Below are 26,543 nucleotides of genomic sequence, written 5' to 3'. Positions count from 1 at the left end.
TTACAGACAGACAGACAGACAGAGAGTGTTCATTCTGGTAGCTGAATAGAAAATACAATGTCTTCCCGATCGGTAGAGAGTCTGTTATTAAGTGTCCATTCTGGTAACTGAATGGAAAATACAATGTCTTCTCTTGACAAAGTAATTAGGTTTCTTTAGGTGATACAGCTGTTTCGTAAGTAGGTAAAACTAAGTCCAGACTCCAGTCTGAGTTGAAACCTAGATATATGCTGTAGATACATGAGTTTTTGGTTATTATTTATTATTAACTAGTTAATGGCCGCGACTTTGTCCGCGTGGACTACACAAAATTCAAACCTCTATTTTACCCGCCTAGGGGTTGAATTTTCTAAAAAAAATGTTAGCGAATGTCTGCGTGATAAACTAAATAATAATACTTAAGTGGTGTAAAATAAGTAATAAATGCTTTGAGTTTGTGTTTTTAAACATTTTCTTGAAGTCGTCACTAAGTATTAAAATATTAAACGAGTAGGTACATAGTACACGACAGGTCGGGATGGCAATTGGGGTGGGAACGCCCCGCATACCCGCACAGCCGCCTCGCTAACCAGCTGTACGATAGAAGAGAATAAAAGTAGTAAACTTTTAGTGCTTTTGAATCGTTCATATAATTTACCACTGGTTTAGAATTCCGTCCCTACCGAGAAGAACCAGCAAGAAACTCGGTGGCGTGGGGGTGTACGGGGCGACTCCCCGCCTCATAGCCTGATTTCCATCACTATATTCTGTCACTGTAGGTAAGTATAGGCACTTTGTAGTTGTGATTACTATGTACAATTTTTCTTACTCATTTGTTTGTGTTGAGTGCATAGCAGCTCACAAATGTAGCTGACGCGCAATTCCTTACAGCTGCAGTATTCAGTTATTTCACCGTTCAGTTATTCCGACACTAATGTATTATGTAGTTGTTGCGAAACTGTAATTTATTTCACGACAGCTGGGACTTGCTACGAAAATGTTCCAAATGTTTTTAATGATTGGCATTTTCTACTTTCTCTTTGATATAGAATAGTAGGTATAGATGACAGATCACGAACACAATGGCATCGCTCAAGTGGCCAGGTTTTTAGGGTTAATAATCCAAAGAGTACATAAGCCCTATTATGATAATGATCCCTATTTTATGCCAAGATGCTGAAATAAATGACCTTGCACGGAAAAGTGCAGTTTCGACAGATCCACCACTGGTGTTTCTCTGGTGGGAGGCTTCGGCCGTGGCCAGTTACCACCCTTCTGGCAAAACCGTATCGCCATGCGATTTAGGGTCCCGGTACGATGCCGTGTAGAAACCAAAGGGGTATGGGTTTAATAAAAACTGCCATATTTTAGTTAACCATGTTAACCCACTTCTGTCTTAGACTGCATCATCACTTACTACCAGGTGAGATTGCAGTCAAGAGTTAACTAACCAGTTAACTTGTATCCATGATACTATTGAACGTTGCAAGGAATTGGTAGATGTAAACGATACAAAACCGCGACGTGTGTCCCCTACGAGAGGCCTATGTCCAGCAGTGGACATCTGTCTGTTGTCTTGAGCTCTCACGTTTGTGGTGCAATGTAGATGAGTGCAGGCTGTACGTCTCTCGGCGCACGTACCGTCGCTTCCGCCGCGACCTCTCTTGAATCGGAATCCGTTTCGGCGAGTTTCCATTGTTCGTCTTATTACACCACTTGACGATACTATCACATACTTGACGATACAATCACATACTTGACGATACTATCACGTCATTTCTCTACGTACTGTTTAGGGTTCCGTACCTCAAAAGGAAAAACGGAACCCTTATAGGATCATTTTGTTGTCTGTCTGTCCGTCCGTCCGTCCGTCCGTCCGTCCGTCCGTCCGTCGTATCTGTCAAGAAAACCTATAGGACACTTCCCATTGACCTAGAATCATGAAATTTGGCAGGTAGGTAGGACTTATAGCACAAGTACAGGAATAGATCTGAAAACTGCGAATTTGTGGTTATATCATTAAAAAGTGTTTCAATTTTCAAAGTAAGATAACTATATCGATAACTATATCTTTATGCGTAATATTTTTTGATTTATCGTGCAAAATGTTGGAAAAAATACCCGAGTAAGGAACCCCCGGTGCGCGAGCCTGACTCGCACTTGGCCGGTTTTTTTTTAAATGAACCAATTCCCGAGCAAGTGTGAGATAAAACATTTTTCCCTACTACAGTAGTAGTTTAATTAAACTAGTTTTCTAACTAGGTATGGCTTAATTTCCAAACTGCTTCATAAGCAGTATATTGGAAACGGGCGTTACTCGCATTATTCATCGAAGTGCGACAGAGTTGCACTTGCCTGTACAGTCAACCACACAATACATAACACTTCAGTGCCAATTCAGTTCTTAACGCCTCAGTAATAAAGACTATAGGTATTTTTAATGGTCGTGGGTACAGTTTTCACTCGCGCCAAACTACCAAATGAAGTGGGCGCTTGTTTTGGAAACGCAAGACATTATCGCGAAGCTTTGGCATCCTTCTCCAATGCAGTGGTAATTTTATTGTTTGTTGGAACATTTTTGCAGTTTCGCTAACGTGGAAGAGACTTTGTGCCTTTTTTGGAGAGTTTCTGAAACTAAAAATAGTTAATTGTTTAATTCTCTATTGAAGTAAGTACTTTAAAGCCTGATCAACCCATTATGATACACTAAATGATACTCGCGATTTCGTCTGCGTGGATTTAGGTTTTTGAAAAATCCCGTGCGATCTCTTTCCTTTCCCGGGATAAAAAGTTGCATATGCCAATTTCCGGGACGCAAGCTATCAAACTCCATACAAATCGGTTAAACGGATGGACCTTTGAGAATCCCGTGGGAACTCTTTGATTTTCCGAGTTAAAAAGTAGCCTACGAGTATGTCCGTACCGCGGGATGTAAGCTAACTCTGTGCCAAACATCAAAACCGGTTAAACTGTTAGGCCGTGAAAAGCTCCTTAAAAAGTGAAAAAAAAGTGAAATGAAAGTGAAGTGAAGTGTAAAAAGTGAAGGTGAAAAGTACCTTTGAACCTAGAAGGTTGAAATTTGCAAAAAGGTTTCCTTCATAATGTAAACGAGGAATAAGGCCGGATTTTTCGAAATTCACACCAACGCGAAGACAGGGGCGGCCGCTAGTATAGATTTTAATCCAAAAGCACTTTGTAAGTGAAAGGCAAAAAGAGCTTAAAACGCCAATAAAATAATTTCTTGGAAGGTATTTGTAAATAGTAGCCTCCAATCTATTAAGGGTCGTTTACGGAGGGTCGGCCTATAGAGCAGTTAAGGGGTGAGCTACTCTCATCACCATAAACGATTTGCCTACTGGGTATTGCTTTACCTTACAATTTCAACAACATTTCGATACAAGATAAACGCAAAATTATGTTGTTTGACATTATTGAAGTGTAGGTAAGTACCGTTGTAATTGGAAACGAAAAAGCAATACTGAAAAGAGATTTTTCTAAGTTTAGGATAGAAACTTATTCTTGACGGCCTCCCTGGCGCAGTGGAGGTCCCGGGTTCGATTCCCGACAAGAGTTTGGAATTTTATAATTTCTAAATTTCTGGTCTGGTCTGGTGAGAGGCTTCGGCCCTGGCTAGTTAAAACCCTGCCAGCAAAGCCGTGCCAAGCAATTTAGCGTTCCGGACGATGCCGTATAGAAACCAAAGGAGCATGGGTTTAATGGAAACTGCCATACCCCTTCCAGGTTAGCCCGCTTCTACCTTAGACTGCATCATCACTTACCACCAGGTAAGATTGCAGTAAAGGGCTAACTTTTATCTGAATTAAAAAAAAAACTAAGTAAGTAAGTATAAGATTTAGACGCCAGAATATGAGATAGTAGGATAAAATACATTATACAGTTTTTCCTATTGTATCATACTTTAGCTACCATAAGCCTCTCGTATCATTTGTTGAGAAAAACTTGGAAATGAAAACTTTTTGAAGAACCAAGGAGAAACTCGGCGGTTGCTCTTGGTTTCTAGTTCTCACCGTAGTAAAAACCGCATTTAGAACCAGTGGTAAATTCGTTTGACGATTTAAAACTTGTGAAAGTTATAAAAATCTATTTTATCCTAAAAACTTTGCCGACCGGGAATCGAACCTGAAAATCTTGCTCTAACACTAAAGGTTAGGGTACTTAGTTATCAAATCTGTGAAGCAAATCGTTTACACAGTTAAGACTACCTTTGGCCATAACTGCTTTACTGCCGATTCGACCCTTCGCCCTTAATGGATCCAAGGGTCCTTCCGATACAGTTTTGGAGTGCTTTTATTGCCGGCTTATTGCTCTTTAAGTCGCTCGTTTATTGCTATGGGAGTTCTTTCTACAGGTGCTGTTAATTGATTAACTTTTTTAACCCCCAACCCAAAAAGAGGGGTGTTATAAGTTTGACGTGTGTATCTGTGTATCTATGTATCTGTCTGTGGCATCGTAGCTCCTAAACTAATGAACCGATTTTAATTTAGTTTTTTTTGTTCGAAAGGTGGCTTGATCGAGAGTGTTCTTAGCTCTAATCCAAGAAAATCGGTCCTGCCGTTTGAAAGTTATCAGTTCTTTTCTAGTTACTGTAACCTTCACTTGTCGGGGGTGTTATAAATTTTTACACTTGTTAATTTACACTTGTTTGTAATTTTATTGAGAAACTCCTAACACAGTTCTCTCCCCTCTGCTGAGTGAGTCTCAACTTTCTTATGAGGTCCATACTTAGCGATCATGTCTCGGATTCATATATGTAATCACTGTTAAAACGCTCTGTTCGAACTTTGGTCTTCAAGTATTCCAAGTATATAATTTTAAATATCAAAATCAAAATAATACAGGCCGGAGGGTTCTTCATTAATGGCGAAGTAATCGATACACCGAAACTTGAGATCGAGGCCTTTGGAACTTACAACTTTTAACGAGAATTTCGGTTTTGTATTAATTGCTGTATTATTTCTGTTTCATTTTAGAAGTTTTGAGAATTTATTTTCTTGCAATTTCCTTTATTCTCGATCTTTGAACTCCCATTATTTAGTTCAATGTGGTTCAATGATTTAGGCGGGTGAAAATCCGAAAGGTCATAAGCCTCAAAGCCAATCTAATCGACTATCTACCTAACTTTATTGTATCTACTCAATAGCCAGCAGTCATTGCTGAAAAGAGTTACTTTCTGCGTGTGTTTACATTAATTAAATCTCATAAAAAAACTCAGGGAGATGGAGTCTTGGAGTTTCTCTCAAAGATCTTCTTCTGATCAAATCAGAAAACCGAAGTTTCGTAGAAGAATCAGAGTAACTGACATAGCTCAACGTATTGCGAAGCTGAAGATGTGACAGTGGGCGGCCCATGCCTGTCGTAGAGGCGATGGTCGTTGGAACCGGAAAGTCCTTGAGTGGAGACCGCGTATAAGCAAGCGTAGTATGGGACGCCCTCCAGCACGATGGACTGATGATATAAAGTGGCTGGCGGGAAGTGGCTGGTTGAGGAAGGCTGAGGACCGGGTGTGGTGGTGCTCTTTAGGGTAGGTCTATGTCCAACAGTGGACGTCCACAGGCTGATGATGACGATGAAGTGGCTAATAGCCTTAATTTATTAATAACTAGAGGATGCCCACGGCTTCGCTCGCGTGGATTTCAGTTTTTTAAAACCCCATAGGAACTCTTTGATTTTCCGGGTTAAAAAGTAGCCTATGTCCTTCCCCGGGATGTATCCCATGTCTGTACCAAATTTAATTAAAATCGGTTCAGCGGTTGGGCCGTGAAAACGCAGCAGACAGACAGACAGACACACTTTCGCATTCATAATATTAGTATGGATAAATAACCCAAAAATGCGAATAAGTTGTATGCACAGACAATAACTCTGCGAACTCAGTTGTTATTACTAATAACTAATAGCCCATTAATATATCGTACGAGGGTATTCGCTAATGGCTATTCATACCTAATATTATTATAACTACTTGCTAATTTCTCATAGTAGCAACTAGCTTACTTACTTCCCTCAACGCATTGTTATTCTAAGAAAACCCCTACCATTATGTAATTAATTGAAATGGGTCACGAGTCACGAAATGAGGATTATGATTTCTTATTTCAAGTGAATTTTGTAGATTTATCGCTTAGATAGAGATATCGCTTGATATAACGATGAAGGAAATCATGGTAAAGAAACCTGTATGGCTGAAAGTTTTCCATAATGAAAAGAGCAACCGCCGAGTTTCTTGCTGGTTCTTCTCGGTAGGAACAGCATTCCGAACTAGTGGTAGATTATTTTGACGATTCAAAACCACTTGTAAAAGTTTAATTGAATAAAAATAATTTGAATTTGAATGTCCTCAAAGGTGTGTGAAATCTTTCAATGTACACTTGGCCACCTAACCCTTCTCTTCTGAGAGAAGAGTTGTACTCAACAGTGGGCTGTATGAGAGTTCATGATGGTATTATATCTATACTAGATGATGCCAGCAGCTTTGCCCGCGTGGATTAGTCAGATCCCCTGCAGCACCAGGATTGAAGAGTTGGAATCCAAATTTTTTATGGAACAATGCCGCAAAGTTCCTTTATCGATTAAAAAAATACGCAAATCAGTTCAGAAATCTCGGAGATACCTATCAGTGTACATAGATAGAAAAACACAACTCCTCCATTTTTCAAAGTCGGTTAAAAAAGTAGCCTATGTTACTCCTTGGTTAATCCTTTCCTTGTCTGTGAAAGTCCCTTCAAAATAGGTTTAGCCATTCCGAAGACTAGCCCGTTCAAACAGACAGACACTTCAATTTTATTTATTAGTATAAGTATAGTATAGATGACGTAACGATAGGGTGCTAATTTCCCCGCGTTGTTTCTGTAACCATGGCTGAAACAAAAAGCGACCCCAAGAACTTTATACAAAAAACAAAGGCTCCCCCTCAAGCATACGAGTAATAAAACAAAAGCCAAGCAGCAATCAGATAAAAACTCGCTCCCGCGCAAACAAGCACATAAACATCGGGCGGAGTTTATCGCGTCAAAACTATTTGGCGTCGCCATCCAATATATAACATATCACGAATATTATTTAAGACTATCTTACGCCCACGACTTCGTCCGCGTGGATAAAAAGTAACCTATGTGCTAATCCAGGATATTATCTATCTCCATTCCAAATTTCAGCCAAATCCGTCCAGTAGTTTTGGCGTGAAGGAGTAACAAACACACACACACACACACACACACATACACACACACAAACTTTTGCCTTTATAATATTAGTGTGAAGTGTGACGCCCACGACTTCGTCTGCTTGGATTTAGCTTTTTCAAAAAAAAAGTACAAGTTAAAGCCTATGTCACCCGGACCATAATAAAGAATCGATTGACTCCTCAGTCCTCATTTATCAAAATCGGCTCAGTAGTTTAGGCGCTACGGTGGAACACACATATAAATACAAACCTACGTATACATGCATACATACATAGACTTAAAATTATAACCTTTTGGTATATTTTTTAGCTTTGCCGTAGTCGGGTAAAAAAGAGTTGCCCTGACTGACTGATTGATCTATCAATGCACCGCTCAAACTACTGGACGGATCGGGCTGCTTGGCATGCAGATAGCTATTATGACGCAGACATCCGCTAAGAATGGATTTTTTGGGTATTCAATCCCTGAAGGGGTAAATTGACACCTTTTCATCAAAATCGGCCCAGTATATAGGCGCTACGGTGAAACACATAGAATCACAAACTTACGTTCATATATGCATACATAGACTGCTAAAATCATAACCCTTCCTTTTGCCTTTGCCGGTAGTCGGGTAAAAATCAATAAGCCAACAGTGTTTTTTATGTTTTAACGGTTTTAACATATACTCGTAAACTCAGTCAGATAAGCTAAGTCCCATTTATTTTTTACGAAGCATCGACTATATATAAAAAGAAAGTGTAATTGAAAATCAATTTATGGTGTTGACACAGCGAGTACCCAACCGCACGAAGCCTGCGACATTTTTAGGGATCCGTACCCAAAGTGTGCCAACGCACACGCAACGTGTCCTATTACTAAGCTCTCTGACCGGCCGTCTGTCTGTCGCGATCGCGAGCTGTATTTTTTTTAAGTGTAATAGGTAGATAATTGAAATTTTCGCCATGAAAATTAAAAAAAAACTAACGAGTCTTATTTCTTGGTACGGAACCCTTCGCGTGTGAGTCCGACTCGCACTTGGCCTGTTCTCTATTACACTTTAGTTAAGTACACAAGTGCTTGATTGCAATTTCCACCTGATAGAATAATTCCCGACTTCGGTAAAAAGAACAAAGTTGTATGTATGTACGGGTTGAAAAATTTGCAGTTTTTTATGAGTGGTTTTAGATTTTGACCATCTCCCGGGCGCAGTGATAAGCGGTGTGGTCTTATAAGTAGGAGATCCCGGGTTCCATTGCCCCTACCAGGGCAATTTGGAAATTCAAAGAATCAAAAGCTTAATTTGCTATAATCAGCTAAAAAAGGCAAATTCGTATGGTACAACATGCAGCATGCGACTTGCACCACCCACTGCTAAACATGCAGGAAAAGCATGGAAAATATTTGTAGAGAAAATTGTCTGTGGTCTGGTCTGGTGGAAGACTTTGGTCGTGGCTAATTACCTTCCTACAAGCAGATATGCACACAACGCAACGTTTCGTGTACCTAGATATTTTTTTTTTTTCACTTTTTAGTACTATACCAACCGAATCTTGGAATCATTCTTGCAAGTACCTAAGTAAATATTTCCAAAATCATCATTTCTCTCACGCCCAAAACCTAACCATAGGAATAACAGAATAACAATAAGTTGCTTCCTTCCACGTAGTACTGCTTCGGGAAAAATAATACATTCCATAGAATGGTGCTAATAAAACTTTTCCACTGGCCGAATTTACGACAGGTAACTGTGTGCTTAATATGAGATTTTACATCTCGCTAACGTTGATAGAATTCGAGTGTCAAAACGTAATAACGTTAAAGTATAAGGGATCTAAATACTCTTTCTTGATTTAAAGTCAAAAATTCAGTACCACCTATTTTAGATGTATTGACGAAATTGAACTTTACTTAAAAACAAGTTGTTACTGTTTATTTCATTTGAATATTAAGCAACCCAAGTCCATGAAATTTTGCAGACATATTCTAGAAACTAATATCTGTGCCTAATGGACTTTGGTTGCTTAATATTCTAATGAAATTTGAACTACGTTTGTATGGAGCGAGTGACGGAGAGAGCCCTGTTAAACACTAAAGTGTTTCGACGTTCGAATTCTATTAATGTTGGTGAGATGTAACATCTCGTACTAAGCACTTGGGAATGGGGTTACATAGTTAGGGGTGGATCGAAAATCGAAGGTTCTATATTTTATGGCGACTGTAGTTTATAAGTAGGAAAGGTTTGCCTGCTTTATCTGCCCTTCTTAATTTACTTCTTTTGGCTCTACAATGTTGAAGTTTGCCGCCATATTGTCTCAGTAAACCCTATATCTAGACAATCAGAGAAAATACTGACTGACGACTACGAAGTTGCGGGCATCATCTGGTTTACTATATTATGTATTTCCATAATCGCCTTCTGCGTAAAATGTTGGTTGAAAGATTTTTAAATACAATTCAAACATGACCGGCATCTTTATGTCTATAAAATAAATAAAAATAAAATAAAATCGTTTTATTGCAGGTTAGGGACCCATATAAACAGTAAAAAATACAAAATATAATATAAAAATTAAAATAGTTTAAAATGAAATAGTTAGTCATTTTACGTTAGGGATCTGGTGTACCCGTAGCCAGTGTTTATAGAACACATTGTCAGGGGACGCCTGAGCGACGACTTTAAGCATCTTATTTTTAGAATTGCGGACTGTTTCCCAGAAACCCGCAATTCTATTTCGTATAATGGCGTAGTAGTCCGGGACTCCAGCGTCGGCGAACATGCCCGACGCACTACAATACCTTGGCATTTTTAATAAAATGCGAAGGGCATCATTATACTGTACCCTGAGGATGTTAAAAGATCTTTTGGTGTAATTAATCCATAGTTGTGAAGTATAAAAACTCATACAATAAGCTTTAAACAATGTAACTTTAACATCCTCAGAGCACCGAGCAAATCGGCGAGCGAGCATGTTGCACCGTATTGCCAGTGACCTTCGCTCTCGTTCTATATCAAAATCGTCGCTCAGGGATCCCGTTAACATGTGTCCGAGATACCTGAACTGTTGCACAACCTGAACTGGTGTTCCATCTAACAAAACTGGTGGTATCCTCTCCGGGCCTTTACCAGCTCTAAAAATCAACATTTCTGATTTGCGTACATTGTATTTTAATCCATGTCTCAAGGCGTAACCTTCGCAGATCGATACTAATTTACGGAGACCGTTTATTGAGGGGCTAAGCAGCACCATGTCATCGGCGTAACTTAAGTTGTTAAAACAAACTCCGTCAATATGACAACCGATGCCAGTACCACTTAGCTCCTCAATCAGGTCATCAACGTATAGATTGAACAGGTCCGGAGAGGTTAAACCGCCCTGACGTACACCACACTCTAGTCTAAACTCACTAGAGGCTGTGTCGCCCCAACGCACAATGTTCGTTTGGTTCTCATACCAGTATCTCAACAGCCCGACAATACTGCTATGTACATTTGAGTCGCGCATTTTTCTCCATAATATATTATAATTAACAAGATCAAATGCGCGAGTCAGATCCAAGAAACACGCATACACCGATGTATCACGACTTTTATAGTAATTTACGACGTGCTTCAGAGACAGAATTGCCGAGTCTGTAGAGAGACCGGGACGAAAACCAAACTGAGCATCACTAATCTGTACATTCTTCATCAGTTCAGGCTGCAACAACCGCTCAAGTACCTTGCCGGCAATTGTCCCCAGCGAAATGGGCCTATAGTTAGCTATACTGGACATATCGCCCGTCTTGTTTTTTGGCACAGGAACCACTACCGTCTTTAACATATCTGCAGGAAGATAACCATGTTTAATGCACATATTAAAGAGCGTTGACAAGGCCTCATACAATTTGTTTCCAGCGTATAACATGTGCTCAACACTCAGACCATCATGGCCTGGTGATTTACCACGTTTCATATCTTTAATCGTTCGGAATATATCAGTTGGACTAAAGTGTACTGTTTTAGGTGATGGTGACAAAGGCTGAGAGTGGAGCACATGTGCAACGTCTAATGGTTTCACGGAGAAATGTTTTGCAAACATGTTGGCTATCTCCCTGCTGTCCTGTACGTTACTGACACTCACTGGCCTACTTTCTTTTTTATTTAATGATTTAGTCGCTTTCCAAAACTGTGTAAAATTTTTGTCAGCTCTATGCGTCGCTAAAATGTCCATTTTTATAGCTTCCTCATTATTCTGGCACCATTTTAATTTCTTTTTAAATATAGCACGAGTCTTTGTCATGTCATTATATATTTCTCCACTACTGGGCTTACCACAGTCTATCCAAAACTTAAAACACAGTCTTGCAGTTTGATAATACTCTTTTACGTGATGATTCCAGCCAACTAGTTGTTTTTTATGGCGGAATTTGTGTACACCAGATCCCGAATATTTACTATTAATAGCTGCATATTTTAAAATACCAATAACATCATTGTAAAAATTATTAATAAAATCTAAAACATCGTTAGAACTATCTAAGTCGTTTGTATCACAGTGACTAGATTCGAGTAACTTATTAAAATTTTCAGTACATAAATTAGTATACATATTTATTTCATCTGCATTTCTCTGTCCCCATCTTATGTCTTTATGTAAGTTATCATTATTACACTCCTTATTATCTACTTTTTTAGTCATTAGCTTAATATCACAGTTAACAAATAGTGGGAAGTGGTCAGACCAACTAACACCATTATCCACACACACACACACAACTGTATTTTTTGCGGCAATAGTTGTCAGACAATGATCCAACCACTTGGTCGTTCCATGGGACTCACTTAGGAAGGAAAACGTTCCAGAGTCTGCTCCTAATACATCTATATCTGCACAAACCCAAGTCTGCTCCTCACAGAATGACAGCATCTCTTTGCCGAATCTAGCTGAGGGGTGTGCATTGTAGTCACCAAGCATAAATACGGTCTCAATCCCACATTCTTCAATCACCGCACTCATCCTGCCAAGAATGTCCGTGAACTCTGGCAAATTATCTTCTATATCAACAGGCATATATACGTTGAAGAGTAATAAATGGCGATCCACAGAACTAATTTTGACCGCCGCCAACCTATCACTCTCACAATCCACTACGGTCACATTATCAAAAAGAGACTTACGCCACATGATAGTTAAACCTCCATAGGGACGTCCGCGCAATATCCCAGCTGAGGAGTCCACGGATGATTTCGAAAATGATGCGAAACTATCATCTATTTGATGTACAAAGTTGAGGTCGTGCTGGAGAAGCCACGTTTCCTGAAGAGCGATAATATCAGCGGTTTTACAAATTTTTCTTACGGCATCTATGGAACGCTTAATGCTTTTACAATTAAGCGAAGCCATACGGATTATGTTAGTTTGTAGATCATTAGACTGTACTGGCATTATCGATTGTATTTGGTGGCGTTCTTCGTGTATCGTTCTTTGTACCGTCTATATACCAACCCAGCAGGCCAAAACTTGCCATCCAAAAAGATGTCAAGTTTTCGGGTAGGTATCGTAACTTTAAAAGAGTTAAAGGATGTTTCGTTTCTCTGTTTGAGTTGCTCGACACTTATGCATTCCTCACCCATGTCAGCAATGTGCTCTAAAATATTATCCACAGAGACCGATTTCTGGGCACGAGAAATATATATGGAGCACTGGGTATCCGCTACTTGAATTTTACACTGCGTGTCTGAGGTTCCTCGCATATTTCTTAATTTGCGCGTCTTAAATTTATTCACTACAACCGTAAATGACGCATTTTTATCATCCGGCATTGTTTCGTTATAACTCGATGCAGGTCTCGCTATGACAGGCTCAGCGTCAGCTGATACGCTGGATTGACCCGAAGTTACACGAGCCATTCGTGCGCTATTTGCTTGGCGCGGTCGAGCCGTTTTGAATACGATGTCACGGTAGGTAGGCGTATGCGCCACTTCGGTGCAAGGCGCGTGTGTGCGTGCAGGCGGTGGTACTGCCACAAGCGGAAGCGATTTCGACGGTGATGTTGAACTTACTCTCTTATGAACGTTATTACGATAGTTTGGGGTAATCGAGCTCCGTGCTCTATGGTGGTCCAGAGTTCAATTCTCACACACCCACCTATTCAGAGTTATACACTTGCTGGAAAAAATTGCGAGGAACCTTGCATGCCAGAGAGTTTTCCATCATGTCCCCAAAGGTCAGATAATTTGCACATGACTCCTTTCTCATCCTGAGAAGAGACCCACGCTCAGTAAAGAACCGGTGATCGATTTTTTTTATTCTCATATAAATAAAAACATTATGCTTAGAAGAAAATGCTTCATAAAAATTGGCAAAGGAATCCAAAACGTTAGTTTAGCAAAGAATCCTGTTTAAATTTCACAAAAATGTTAGCTCAAAGCTTGGTCTAGACGGCGATATTATAGCAGGCATGAGCAAGCACAAAACTTTAGCGCTAAAATTTAGAATTCACGATCCAAACTTTTCTTTTCAAGTCCACAATTTTACCTGTTATTTAAACATTTTCAACTCAATCCACTCCGCGATGCCGCCAGAACAAAGGCAATAATAATAGGATTTCCTTTATGAAAGAGCGCAAAAAGTGAGTTTTCGTTTTTAGCCAATTACCAACTTTTTTAGCTTATCGCCGTTGTGGGCTAGATTTAGAAAAGTTTAGTGGTTATTGAAAGGCTTTTTAAGTAATAATTCCGAGAATTCTTAGAGATTTCTTAGAAATTAAAGGTAAACGGGCACTTTAGTATGGAACCCATACCCGTGGCGGCGGATACAACCGAAAATAATATATAATAATAAATACTAATAAATAGCCTTTATTTACCGAAAATTTCGTGTAATTATATTTGATCTTAATGCTAACTATTTTACATCTTATATAATATATATTATAGTTAAAAAGACTTATCCTATTTATAATAAGTACTTAATTTACATTAATTATTTATATATCAGTACTTATTATTTTATATCACCACTAGTCTTTAATAACATACTAATTTTCTTATTTTAAGTAATATATTTACATTCTTAAACATACAAGCGAAATTAAGAGAACATATTATGATAGATAGACTCTCTATCACGATTAAATATCAGATAATTATCAGATATATTTCTAATACAGAATCACAGATCTTAGGATCTCATACCATTATTGTCCAATAATAACTAGGCACATATGGTAACGTAAACTAATAAAAATGTTTCTTTCTATTTCATATAATGGGAATACCAGTTCATAACCGATATAGTCAATATAGCCAGCAATACAGATACCTTATTCCTTGTAAGTATCCAATAAAATAAATATAATCTAAAAAAAAATAGAAATAGAACGATCATAATAGATTTCTTTAGAAAAGAACTCTTAGGGGCCGGTCAAATGATATGTGAATAGAGAGGTCCTATAGCAATGTTATTAGCTATTTCAATGAATATATTTTTCGGATTTGCTTGGGAGATTTTTTTCGGTACAGAGTCGGCCCTTTTTGGATTGAACGGCCTTTTATGAAGGAACTAGCGGACCGATTTGATTTATTTGCATTCTTAGTAATATATTGGAGTAAACGAACTAAAGGCTTGGGTCACAGAATTCTAAGTGAGGTAATAGAAATGGTATCTATTGATTTTAATAGCTGGATAAAATGTTGCCGATTCTTAGTACTCTACTCACCGTATAAAAGTAAGAGCCAATGCCAATTTCGCATTGTGCGAGGCGCATAGTTCGAAGAACAAATAGAGGTTAGGGTCCCAATATGATGGAACGGCAACCTCGTACCGGAAATCGTAGCGTTATCAGACTCTACACTCGGTGGACGAGAACATCAAACGCAGGGCGCCGCGCCGCTGAATTCAGGCGGCGCGGCGGCGCAAGACCGTGGCATGTGAGACCTAAGTCTAGCATTAGACGTCAGATTGCAGATAGATTGACTTCATATCGTGGAAACTGCACGGCAGGAGGTCAAACAAAACGTACAATACAGGTGTAACAAGAACGCTAGCAAGAACGAAGACAGGTGATGACAGTCCTGATGATCACTGATAAGATACCATTAAAAAAACTACCTATTTTTTTTTAAATTCTGTATTGTTAAAACTTCACAATATATGGTAAGTAAAATATTTGACTGACACGGGAGACTACTAACCTCAGGCTTCAGACTGAATAGTCTACTAGCTAAAATTGCAGTCAACGTAGAGACACTTTGTCATCAAATTTAAAAAAAAACTTAAGTACCACTGATGTATAAATACTCATAAAAATATGTCATAGTAAAGGTCCGCCCGCAGTCGGATAACAAATTCTTATCAGATTTACTAAATACCCACATTTCAGTAGGTAGGTATAAACTCACCTTATCCTTATAACAAGCTTGGGTCGCTGACTAGTACACTTACCCCTGGCTTCGCTCCAATTCCTTGCTTTATTGTAGGACCCTTCTCCTCCTTGAGAAATAACGACCCTGCCTATTAACATAATACAGCCAAAACTAAGTCTTATATCTTTGAAATAAGTGCTATATCATACGCACATAAAATTGGCAAAGATTGATTCTCGAAGACGAGCAAACTTTGTTGTCGCTCAAGTGATTTTAAACTCTATTTGTATTAGTGATAAGGTTGATATTGACGAAGGAGTGTTTTTAAAAATTGAATAAGAGAATCGGATTTGGAGTTATCGTGGATTGTATTAAGGCAGTGCAAAGTTTTTTAAGTCCGAGGTGTATTTTACATTTTCGACGACAAATCGCTCGGAACGACTTCATTTTGTTCTGTATTTGGCACGGATTAAAAATATTGGAGCCTGGGTGCGGATGTTTAAAACGATACAGTAAATATTTGCTTTTGGCAATGTGTACCGATGGTTTTAAAGTCCGTTACTGAACTGAAGCAGCAGTACTGATCACGATTGGTTTGCTGTGGAAAAAAAGCAATTGCTGAGTATCTTGCCAGCTCAGTAGAAATTGTTTTCCGAAACGGCGAGAATATAATTGATGAGAATAGCCATAAGTGATTGGTGTACAGCCTATAGGTATGTAGTACGTATGCGATAGGTTGAGATGGCAATCGGAATATGAGGCGGGAGACGCCATCACACTCGCACGTCACCCGCACTATCCCGCACCGGGTTAGGAGAGGGGTCCATGAGTGTTGAGGCGGCGCCAAACAAACAGACAAACACGAAATAGACAAACAGGCATGCAGACAAACAGGTATCTATAATGTTGCTATCGAGAGCAAAGATCTGAGGTTAGTAAATCAGTGAATCATCATCATTATCATGATCAACCCTTCACTGACTCACTGGATACCTACCGAGTACAGGTCTCCTCTTAGAATGAGGATGGTTTAGGCCGTTGTCCACCGCGCTGATCAAATGCAGATTGGCAGACTTCACGCCTTTGAGGACATTATAATAGCCTCAATAGCTCAACGGTTGAAGAGCGGACTGAATTCCGAAAGGTCGCCAATTCAAACCCCACCCGTTGCACTATTGTCGTACCTACTCCTGGCACAAGCTTTACGCTTAATTGGAGGGGAAAGGAGAATAATTCTTTAAAAAAAAATTATGAAGAACTCTCAGGCGCGCAGGTTTCCTCTTCCAAACTCGAAAAGTTGAAGGTGCGCGTCCGGGATCGAACCCCCTAATCGCCCGAAGGGAAGGTCGATGTCTTATCCACTATCCACTAGGGCCTAGTGGATAGTGGATAAGCCTGGTGACTAGGCTATCACCGCAACAACCACCGTTGATAAATAATTAATTAATGAAAATACTTCTCTTAATTTTCCAGTTATATCATCAACCGCTTGAAGCACTCCGACGTAATACCCAGAACAAACTCAATATCTGAGGAGGGGCCATTAGTCCGGGGCCGGCTGGCGCGGCGCCAGACAAACAGACAAACACGAAACAGCGATACCGGCTATCAGCAAGATTGAGCCGAGTTCGTGACTCAATCATTTCCACACTTTAAGCTTCTCAAGTTTTGGAAGCTTGTCAGCAGATTTCGAAAGATAATTTGGTCTTTAAATTGTTTTTCTTCTGCACGTGCATGAGCATTCTAGGATTGTTATTTTATTCACTATTATTAAATATCATATTTTCTGCATGCTTTTTTGTGTTTTTCCTATAGTTACAAAATGTCTTCTCACGCGCCATTTTAACTCAATGAGTCAAATGTATATTTTGACACATAAATAAAGAACTTCATTTACATATACCTGAAAACCTCGAATTTGTGGTCACATCAGTTAAAAAAAAAAATTAAAATGTGTTTCAATTTTCAAAATAAGATAACTATACCAAGTGGGGTATCATATGAAAGAGCTTTACCTGTACATTCTAAAACAGATTTTTATTTATTTTTATGCATAGTTGTTTTTGATTTATCCTCAGTGCGCGAGTCTGACTCGCATTTGGCTGGTTTTTTACGCAATACATAATATCTACAAACTTATATAAGTCATCATCCAAATGCTTTTCCTCTGTCAATATCAGTGCTTAATACACCGTATCTTTTACATAAACATTCGGTTGGTATCCTCAGGTTAGTGAAGACAGCTCAGCGGGAAAGTCTAGATTCTGCTTTACATTTTTATGAGTTCGGTCTGTTTCAGAATTTCACACTCATACTCGCCTCTTTGTATTGCTTATGTAATTTATATTTAAAGCTTCAAGTTAGTATAAATAAAAATTCTTAGCCTAGTTCAGAATCCACTAGTCTTTCAATTTATAACCATAAGGATGGTAATTATTGCATGCTTGAAGTTTCAAATACTATGAATGTGATCATCATGATCAACCATCGCTGGCTTACTACTGAGCACGGGTCTCTTCTCAGAGTGAAAAGGGTTTAGACCATAGTCTGCCACGCTGGCCCAATGTGGATTGTCAGACTTCACAGCTACCTCTCCTTTGGGAACATGGAGAACTCTCAGGCATGGATGTTTTCCTTCACCATTAAAACAATTAGTGATATTTAATTGCTTAAAATGCACATATCTGAAAAGTTAGAGGTGCATGCCCGGAATCGAACCCCCGACTTCCGATTAGGAGCCGGCCGTTCTAACCACTAGTCTATCACAGCTTATGAATTATGATTATGAATGTGATGATCATTAAAATAAAGTAATTGACATTCTGTTATACCTACCTAGTTTCTTAATTATTATTAAGCCTATATTATATTTGATAAGGGTTTTCCTTATCAATTAATAGTAAGTAGGTATTTACAGAGTTTCTAAATCTTTTCTTCAATATAGTTATGTTATCTTTGTACTAACTTATTGTTAGTTACTTTTGTGTTTCCGTAGAAACGTTAAAATGTATTCATCTAATATTTATAATGGTATAAATTTAATAGTGAACATTGTCAACCTTAATATGTGGTCGACATCCAATCCACTGGGGCACAAAAGGCCTCTGCCCTGCTTTGAAAAGGGACCTCGGATGGGTTCGAAAATAGTTGGACATACTCCGACTCCTCTGACGTCAGAGATTTGTATTTTACTTGATGATGCCTGTGACTTCGTCCGCGTGGATTTGGGTTTTATAGATCCCGTGGGAACTTTGATTTTCTGGGATAAAAAGTTGCCTATGTCAATTAAAAACAAATCGGTTTAGCGGATACGCCTTTAAGAATTCCGTGGGAGAGTCCCCACGGGATTCTTAAAGGGGATTCTTCTTTGATTTTCCGGGATAAAAAATCCTATGTCCTTCCCCGGGATACATCCCGGACAGAACAAAAACAGCTTTAGCTTTAGCTTAAATTTTATCAAAATTGGTTAAACTGTTGGGCCGTGCAAAGCTAGCAGACAGACAGACAGACACACTTTCGCATTTATAATATGAGTATGGAAGTATGGATTTTGAGAAGAATTTTTGTTTCTAATTAATATCTCAAATTTCACACCAAAATTCATCGATACCATCTTTAGGAAGCCACTTTATTCAGTGCTTAATACACCATATCTTTTACATAAACATTCGGTTCCTATCCTCGAGACACCCTCAGGTTACCGAAGACAGCTCAGCGGGAGAGTCTAGATTCTACTTTACATTTTTATGAGTCGAGTCAGTTCAGTATATTTTACCCTCCCGAGATATCCGTGTCTTTGATATACAGTTCATTATCAAAGCTAAAATGGCGAGGACTCAAAGGATTTTCCGGATTTTACGTTATTCTCGGAAAGCTTAAATGGGGAAATCTAAAGTAGATTTTACAATCTCTAAATCTAGAGTCATCAAGGTTTTTTTATGAGACTTGTGGTACAGCTAGACTGTACTTGAGTTAATCGTCCACTTTATTTGAGTGAACTAACTTTATTGTCACCTATAACTCCAAGCTTTTCATTGCAAATTACAGACAAATACAATAAGATAACACATACATCGTATTGTATGTTGTTAATGTAAAATGTATGTACAGAGTTCGACTTTGAGCCCATATTTAAATGTTTATACTTTTACCGTGAAGGAGCGGTGTCGTGTAAGTGAGCTACGATCTTTGATAAACACTAAGCTATTACTGTTTACATGTAAGTACCTACTTTACCTAACACTCTCGATCAAGCCACCTTTCAAACAAAAAAACTAAATTAAAATCGGTTCATTCGTTTAGGCGCTACGATGCCACAGACAGATACACAGATACACACGTCAAACTTATAAAATATAAAATTCCTTTGGCGTTCCTAGTGTTCTCATAAAGATTAGAAATAAAACAAAAGATTTAAGTAACTAATAAATTTATTTACATATTCACATATAGTATTTTTAACATTGAAATAAGTAATATATAACTTATAGCTAGTACACCCGGCAGCACAGCTCTCAACACAATTAACAATAATATTACCAATCAAATTGACGCTATCGTCATTTATTTACATGACAATAAAAACGAAATTGCTTTATTACGTATAAACTTTTGGTTGCCGATTGTACGTATCAACTATTTTATTATTACTTTAGCAAGACCAATGTGAACGAACCACAAATATTTGCCAAATACATCTTACAAGATAAACAAAGAAAACATTAACGAAATTGGCTATAGAAACTTATTGGTGAGTCCGCCTTAAAAACACGTTCCGTACTCAAGCCTTTTTCCGACATTTTGCATGATAAATCAAATCTGTTAGGTATGCATGAAAATAAATACAGACGGACCGACGGATAGACGGACAGACGGATAGACGGACAGACAGACAGCCCAGGAAAAGTCAGACACTAAGCATCACCACCTTGGTATTGTAAGGTCTGCATCTCCTGAGGATGCTCTGGTGTCGGAGCGAAATGAGCGTCGAATGTGTTCTGGTGGATTTGTGTGGTGTTGCGTGGTGGTGCATGGGGCTTGCTTGGTGGCTGGCTTTTGCTGCATGCATATTAGTGGGAGGGCGGATGGATCGCGTTGCATGCTGTATGTTATACTATACAGATTTGCCTTTATTAGCGGATTTTAGCAAATTAATCTTTTGATTCTTTGTATATCATGGACTTCCGCAAAGCAACGCCTGCTTCTATACAATATTTGAATAAGTAAATGTGGTTCATATCTCGTGGTCCTTAATGTCTATCACAACATTCAGTTTCCTTAAGATCTTACGGGATGCTGCAGCGATGTAATCATAACGCGAGCACGACGCCCGCCGCGCCCGTCAGCAGAATGTTGTAGCTTAGCGTTGTGCCTGGAACAAACATATTTATTTGAACATCTATATTGCTTAATAGTATGACAAAGAATGAAAATACAGGATAGACTTAAAAACAAAGGGTGACCCACTATAGTGATCTCTTCCAGGCAAGCCATACTTAAGAATTTGTGAACCGTAAGACGGGGAGTAGCAATGTGGAATCAACTCCCATTGGTGGTGTTCCCACTACATTACAACATGGGGTTATTCAAGGGCGGACCATCGAGTTCTTGAAAGGCCGACAACGCATCGGCGGTACCTCTGGTGCTGCAAATGTTCATGGGCGGCGGTAATCACTTAACACCAGGTGAACCGACTGCTCGTTTGCTCGCTATTTATTATTTTAAAAAAATGTTGTCAAAGGTGTATGCAATCTGCCCATCCACACTTGGCCAGCGAGCTGAACTATTAGCCAACCTTCTTAAGAGGAGACCCGTGCTCAGTAGTGAGCCGGCGATGGGTTGATCATGATGATGATATTTTCGTTGGACGAAGCCGTTGGCGGTCGCTTGTGGAATGTAATGGGAGGTTTCAATGAGGATTGAGGACAATTGTAATCATAGACTTACTGGAGGAATCTTCTCCAGTAACGGAAGCGGGATGTGGGGCGTCCTCCCGGATGTAGACGGGCTCACTCTTGCGGGCGTAGATGTCAAAGATCGTAGCCACGCAGCCAAGCGCGAACTGCCCGCTTGGAGGTGGCACCATTGTGTATCTGGAGAATAGAAATTGTTTCCACTGATTTTATTCAAAAAAAAAATGTAGATTAGGTAAGCTATATTATCTTATATACGAGGTGTAATCAAAACCATAGAAACTTAGGGTTACCATTATATAATATACTACCTAAACACAATCCAATGCGAATAACGATTTGCCTTATATTGTAGTTTTAGTGATTTAGTATTTTTCAAACCCGCATTGTATAGCGCGTAAAACTTGGGTCAATGCACCACCTACGACGTGGCATTGACTTCGAGTGACCTATTTACGGAACGTTCGTTGACCTCTAACGTCAGTCAGATGTTTTATTAGCAATATATTGTGAAGTTTAAAAAAATTACAATATTTTTTTTTGTGTTTTTTTTGTGGTACCTTATCAGTGATCCCCACTTTGTAGTGGTCCGCTTACCTAACGACCTCCCGATCGTCCTCCATCTCCCGGTCGTAGATGTAGTGGTCCTGGTACACCTTGTTGAGGCTCGCGCTGGTGTACGTCAGCCCCACTTTGTAGTGCTCCGCCTCAAGGATCGTCAGCTCCATCTGACTGAAGGCACCGCGTTCCTTGAAATCTTGATCTGATGTCCGCCAGGATATGGTCTCTGCTATCTGTGGTCAAAACACATTTTTTTTTTACCCCAACATTCATAAAATTATCAACTCGGTGGGCAATATAAAGATTTTTAATTTTTAGGGTTCCGTACCTCAAAAGGAAAAACGGAACCCTTATAGGATCACTTTGTTGTCTGTCTGTCTGTCTGACTGTCCGTCCGTCCGTCCGTCGTGTCTGTCAAGAAACCTATAGGGTACTTCCCGTTGACCCAAAATCATGTTTAGCAGGTAGGTAGATGTTGTAATATTATAATTTTTTTTTCTACTATGATGTAAAACATGAATGCAAATAAATAAAGAATAAATAAATAAAGATATTATAGCACAAGTAAAGGAATAAATCCGAAAACCGTGAATTTGTGGTTACATCATTAAAAAAAAAATGTGTTTCAATTTTCAAAATAAGATAACTATACCAAGTGAGGTATCTTACGAAAGGGCTTTACCTGTACACCCTAAAACAGATTTTTGTTTTTATGCATAATAGTTTTTGATTTATCGTACAAAATGTCGGAAAAAATACCCGAGTACGGAACCCTCGGCGCGCGAGTCTGACTCGCACTTGGCCGGTTTTTTCTAAATGGTGCTGTTAGCCCCACAAGCCGTAAACGTAGGTTAACGTAGGAGGGTGATTACAACATTATTTGATATTCTACGCTCAAAACTAAGTAAGTAATAAATATCGATTTGTCTCGTCATTATCTAGGTTTATTGATATCTTGAGGACTGATCTCTCTCTGATTGCCGGCTGATCCTTTGCGCATAAAATGAGCCAGCCCATCTGTCACCAGACATTTTTTAAATGTAATAATATTGTCGTTACTCTAGGCCCCTAAGGTATTAACTTTTGTGAATCAGAATGAGAGTCAAAGAAAATAAAACAACATAAAAGTTTAAATTTTCTTCGCAAGTTACCCAAAGATTTCTTCCAATTACAGCAAATAAAAACTAGCACAGAACGCTTTGAATGATAAAGAGCCGATAAACTTTTTCCATAAACGGTTCCACTTGGTAAGTAAAAACCGGCCAAATGCGAGTCGGACTCGCGCACCTCGGGTCCCGTACCTTGGAATAAAAGGAGTAACTATTTTATGTCTTCAATCATCTCCCAATTGCAAAATATAAGTTTGTGTATAATAAATTGTGTTGTTTGTATATAATCGCATGTGATATAAGGACTATTACTACAAAATGATTTTCGGATGTTTTCCGTACTCGTGCTAGGTCTTTTTCATGTTTTTTTTTTTCGATTTAATGATTCTAGATATACGAGAAGTACCCTATAGGTTGTAATTCCTTACAGTGTCAACATATGCGGCATAAACTAGAGTATCTTTTGATTGCGTTTGTTTCGAAGTTTGATTTTCTCATAGTTCCAAGGGATTGTATATTTTGAGTATTCCATATTATAATTTCAACTTACATTTCTAAAGAAAGGGGTCTTTATGTCTGTCTATAAAGATAGACCACGTAGTGATCCTATAAGGGTTCCTTTTTCTCTTTTGAGGTACGGAACCCTAAAAAATTCCAAAGTAGCCCCCGTCTCTTGAATTATACAAAAACACCGACGTATTTAAAATTCATGAACAATCAGGAGTCCGAAGCTCGCTCCTTTTGAATCCGTAGGCATTACCATACCTCCTGAACTGAACAGAAGTTTTCTCCAAGAAATCTCCAGTTGGAAACAAAAATACTTATGCATAATGTTGTGGAGATCTGTAATTTCTAATGAAGCTTTATAACAAGAATTAATAGACCAAGAAATTATAGATTTTCTAGTTCCTAATTCTTGTTTAAACTATCTATTAACTTTGTTTGGTTTTAAACTAATAACAAAGAATCACCGACTCACTCACTGCTCTAACTACTGGAAGGTTCGGGCTAATTTGCAGATATTAAATTATATTATATTAGAGCCTCGATAGCTCAACGGTTGGAAGCGGAGTGAATCCCAAAAGGTCGGCGGTTCAAATCCCACCCGTTGCACTATTGTCGTACCCACTCCTGGCACACGCTTTACGCTTAATTGGAGGGGAAAGGGGAGTATTAGCAATTAGCATGGCTAATATTCTTTAAAAAAAAACTAAATTTGCTATTATGACGTAGACATGCGCTAAGAAAGGATTTTTGAAAATTTAGCTCCTAAGGGGTAAAATACGGGTTTGCAATTTGTGTAGTCCACTCGGATGAAGTCGCGGGCATAAACTAGTTCAAATATAAAACAAGTAATAATGAATTATGAATAAGTGACAATAAAAAAATATCCAATAACAAGTGTAAATTAAAAATTTATAACACCCCCGACAAGTGAAGGTTACAGTAACAACTAGAAAAGAGCTGATAACTTTCAAACGGCTGAACCGATTTTCTTGGATTATAGCTAAGAACACTCTCGATCAAGCCACGTTTCAAACAAAAAAAAAACTAAATTAAAATCGGTTCATTAGTTTAGGAGCTACGATGCCACAGACAGATACACAGATACACACGTCAAACTTATAACACCCCTCTTTTTGGGTCGGGGATAAAAATACTATGAAATGACTACAGTTTATATCGAAAGAAATTCTGAGATATGGATGGATGGACCTACCTTCTAAACGAGCGTAGAGCCTAGTGGATATAACAGGAAAGGAAAGGATCCTTCAATCAGAGCAGTTGTCCAACTGTGAAATATTATTAGGACTGAGGATCAAATACGGTATGTTTTATTGAGACGCAATATCTGAGAACTTTTAGTTTGAGTAATCACAGAACACCCAAGTAAATACACGTATATTGCGAAGGATCCAGCATATTTTTCTAAGTGAATAGTTACTGTAAAATAAAATAACATTACAATTATTGTGGCTTGAATTGTGGATTGTGGCTTGCTTGGTGGCTGGCTTTTCCTGCATGTTTATCAGTGGGAGGGCGGGCGGTGCTTGTCGCATGCTGCATGTTGCACCATACAGATTTCTTTGGTTTGACGGATTATAGCAAATTAAGCTTTTGGTTCCTTGGTTAAAGGTAACAGACAGAGAGACAGATCATACTGTTTGGTACTATAAAACTAGGATTAGGATTCTCATTTGTCAGTTACTTACGCATCAAGATTCTAAAACGTTGTTACACGTAAAAAAATATTATTTCAAACTCCAGTTTTCCTTCTACCCGATCGTTTACTTGTTGTTTACATTACGTTCGGAGTCCACTCGTTAGAAGCGGAAAGGTTTTATTTTCGTTCTGCAATTTGGTCGGAATCCGGATAAACAGACAGATTTTTTCCTCGCCCGTAACTATTGTATCATCTTCAACAAATGATGTTATCAATATTTCGGACCCTCCTTTATTGATAAATTTTTAAGACGATTTTTATTCTTTTGTCTTCTCTTTTAGTTACGTTTTGTATTTGTAACATGTTTTTGCTTGGGTTTTTTTATTATTATTCAGAAAGATGTGGGTTTAGTAAAAGCTACCGTACCCTGTATGGGTTGAATAAATAAAATAATAAAAAGTAAAATAATAAAACCTGCCATATCCCTTCCAAGTTAGTCCACTTCTATCTTAGTCTGCATCGTCACTTACCATCACGTGAGATAGCAGTAGGTAAGGGTTGTATCTGAATAAAAAATCGGCCAAGTGCGAGTCAGACTCGCGCACCGAGGGTTCCGTACTCGGTAATTTTTTCCGACATTTTGCACGATAAAGCAAGAATTATGCATAAAAATAAATAAAACCTATTTTAGAATGTACAGGTTACCTTTCATATGATACCCCACTTGGAATAGTTATCTTACTTTGGAAATTGAAAATACAAAATTATTTGTTCATGAACACATTTACACATTATTAATTTATTTGTGATGTAACCAGAAATTCACGGTTTTCGGATGTTTTCCTTTACTTGTGCTATAAGACCTACCTAGCTGCCAAATTTCATGATTCTAGATCAACGTAAAGTAGCCTATATGTTTTCTTGACAGACACGACACACGGACAGACAACGAAGTGATCCCATAAGGGTTCCTTTTTTCCTTTTTAGGTACAGAACTTAAATTTTTTCCATCCAAAAAAACCCTTAGATCTGTTTCCTTCGACAACATTATTCCAGACTTGACCAGTTTTATACTTCATGATCGTTTACATTTCGCTTTGTTCTCCGGATCGCGTCCACTCGTTAACGTAAAAGCTTTCCTGTTTTTCTTCAATTTGCTTCGGATCAACAGACTGTTTTTTTTACCCCTTTTTGTATCAACACCATCCTTTCTAACAATGTTGGTTTAATATAAACCTTTCTTTAATCTTTTTCTGGGTTCCGTAGGTACCTGAAGGGTGGCAA

The 26,543-nt window shown here is 38.6% G+C and overlaps 1 protein-coding gene across 1 annotated transcript in view; it reads right to left on the bottom strand.

Annotated features, from left to right (window-relative positions):
• Positions 1 to 19,931: 19,931 nt before the first annotated feature.
• LOC123877190 (Down syndrome cell adhesion molecule-like protein 1 homolog) overlaps positions 19,932 to 26,543 on the bottom strand; it is a 230,167-nt gene continuing 223,555 nt past the window's right edge. Inside the window, exons 5-7 of the mRNA XM_045923703.1 lie at positions 22,023 to 22,219; positions 21,460 to 21,605; positions 19,932 to 20,884 (exon numbers count right to left, since the gene is read on the bottom strand). Coding sequence (XP_045779659.1) covers positions 20,823 to 20,884; positions 21,460 to 21,605; positions 22,023 to 22,219 — 405 coding nt within the window. The 3' untranslated portion in view covers positions 19,932 to 20,822. The remainder of the gene's footprint in view (positions 20,885 to 21,459; positions 21,606 to 22,022; positions 22,220 to 26,543) is intronic.

Source organism: Maniola jurtina, chromosome 23 (genome assembly GCF_905333055.1).
Source record: "Maniola jurtina chromosome 23, ilManJurt1.1, whole genome shotgun sequence".
NCBI lineage: Eukaryota > Metazoa > Arthropoda > Insecta > Lepidoptera > Nymphalidae > Maniola > Maniola jurtina.
This window is presented reverse-complemented; position numbering and strand designations above follow the sequence as displayed.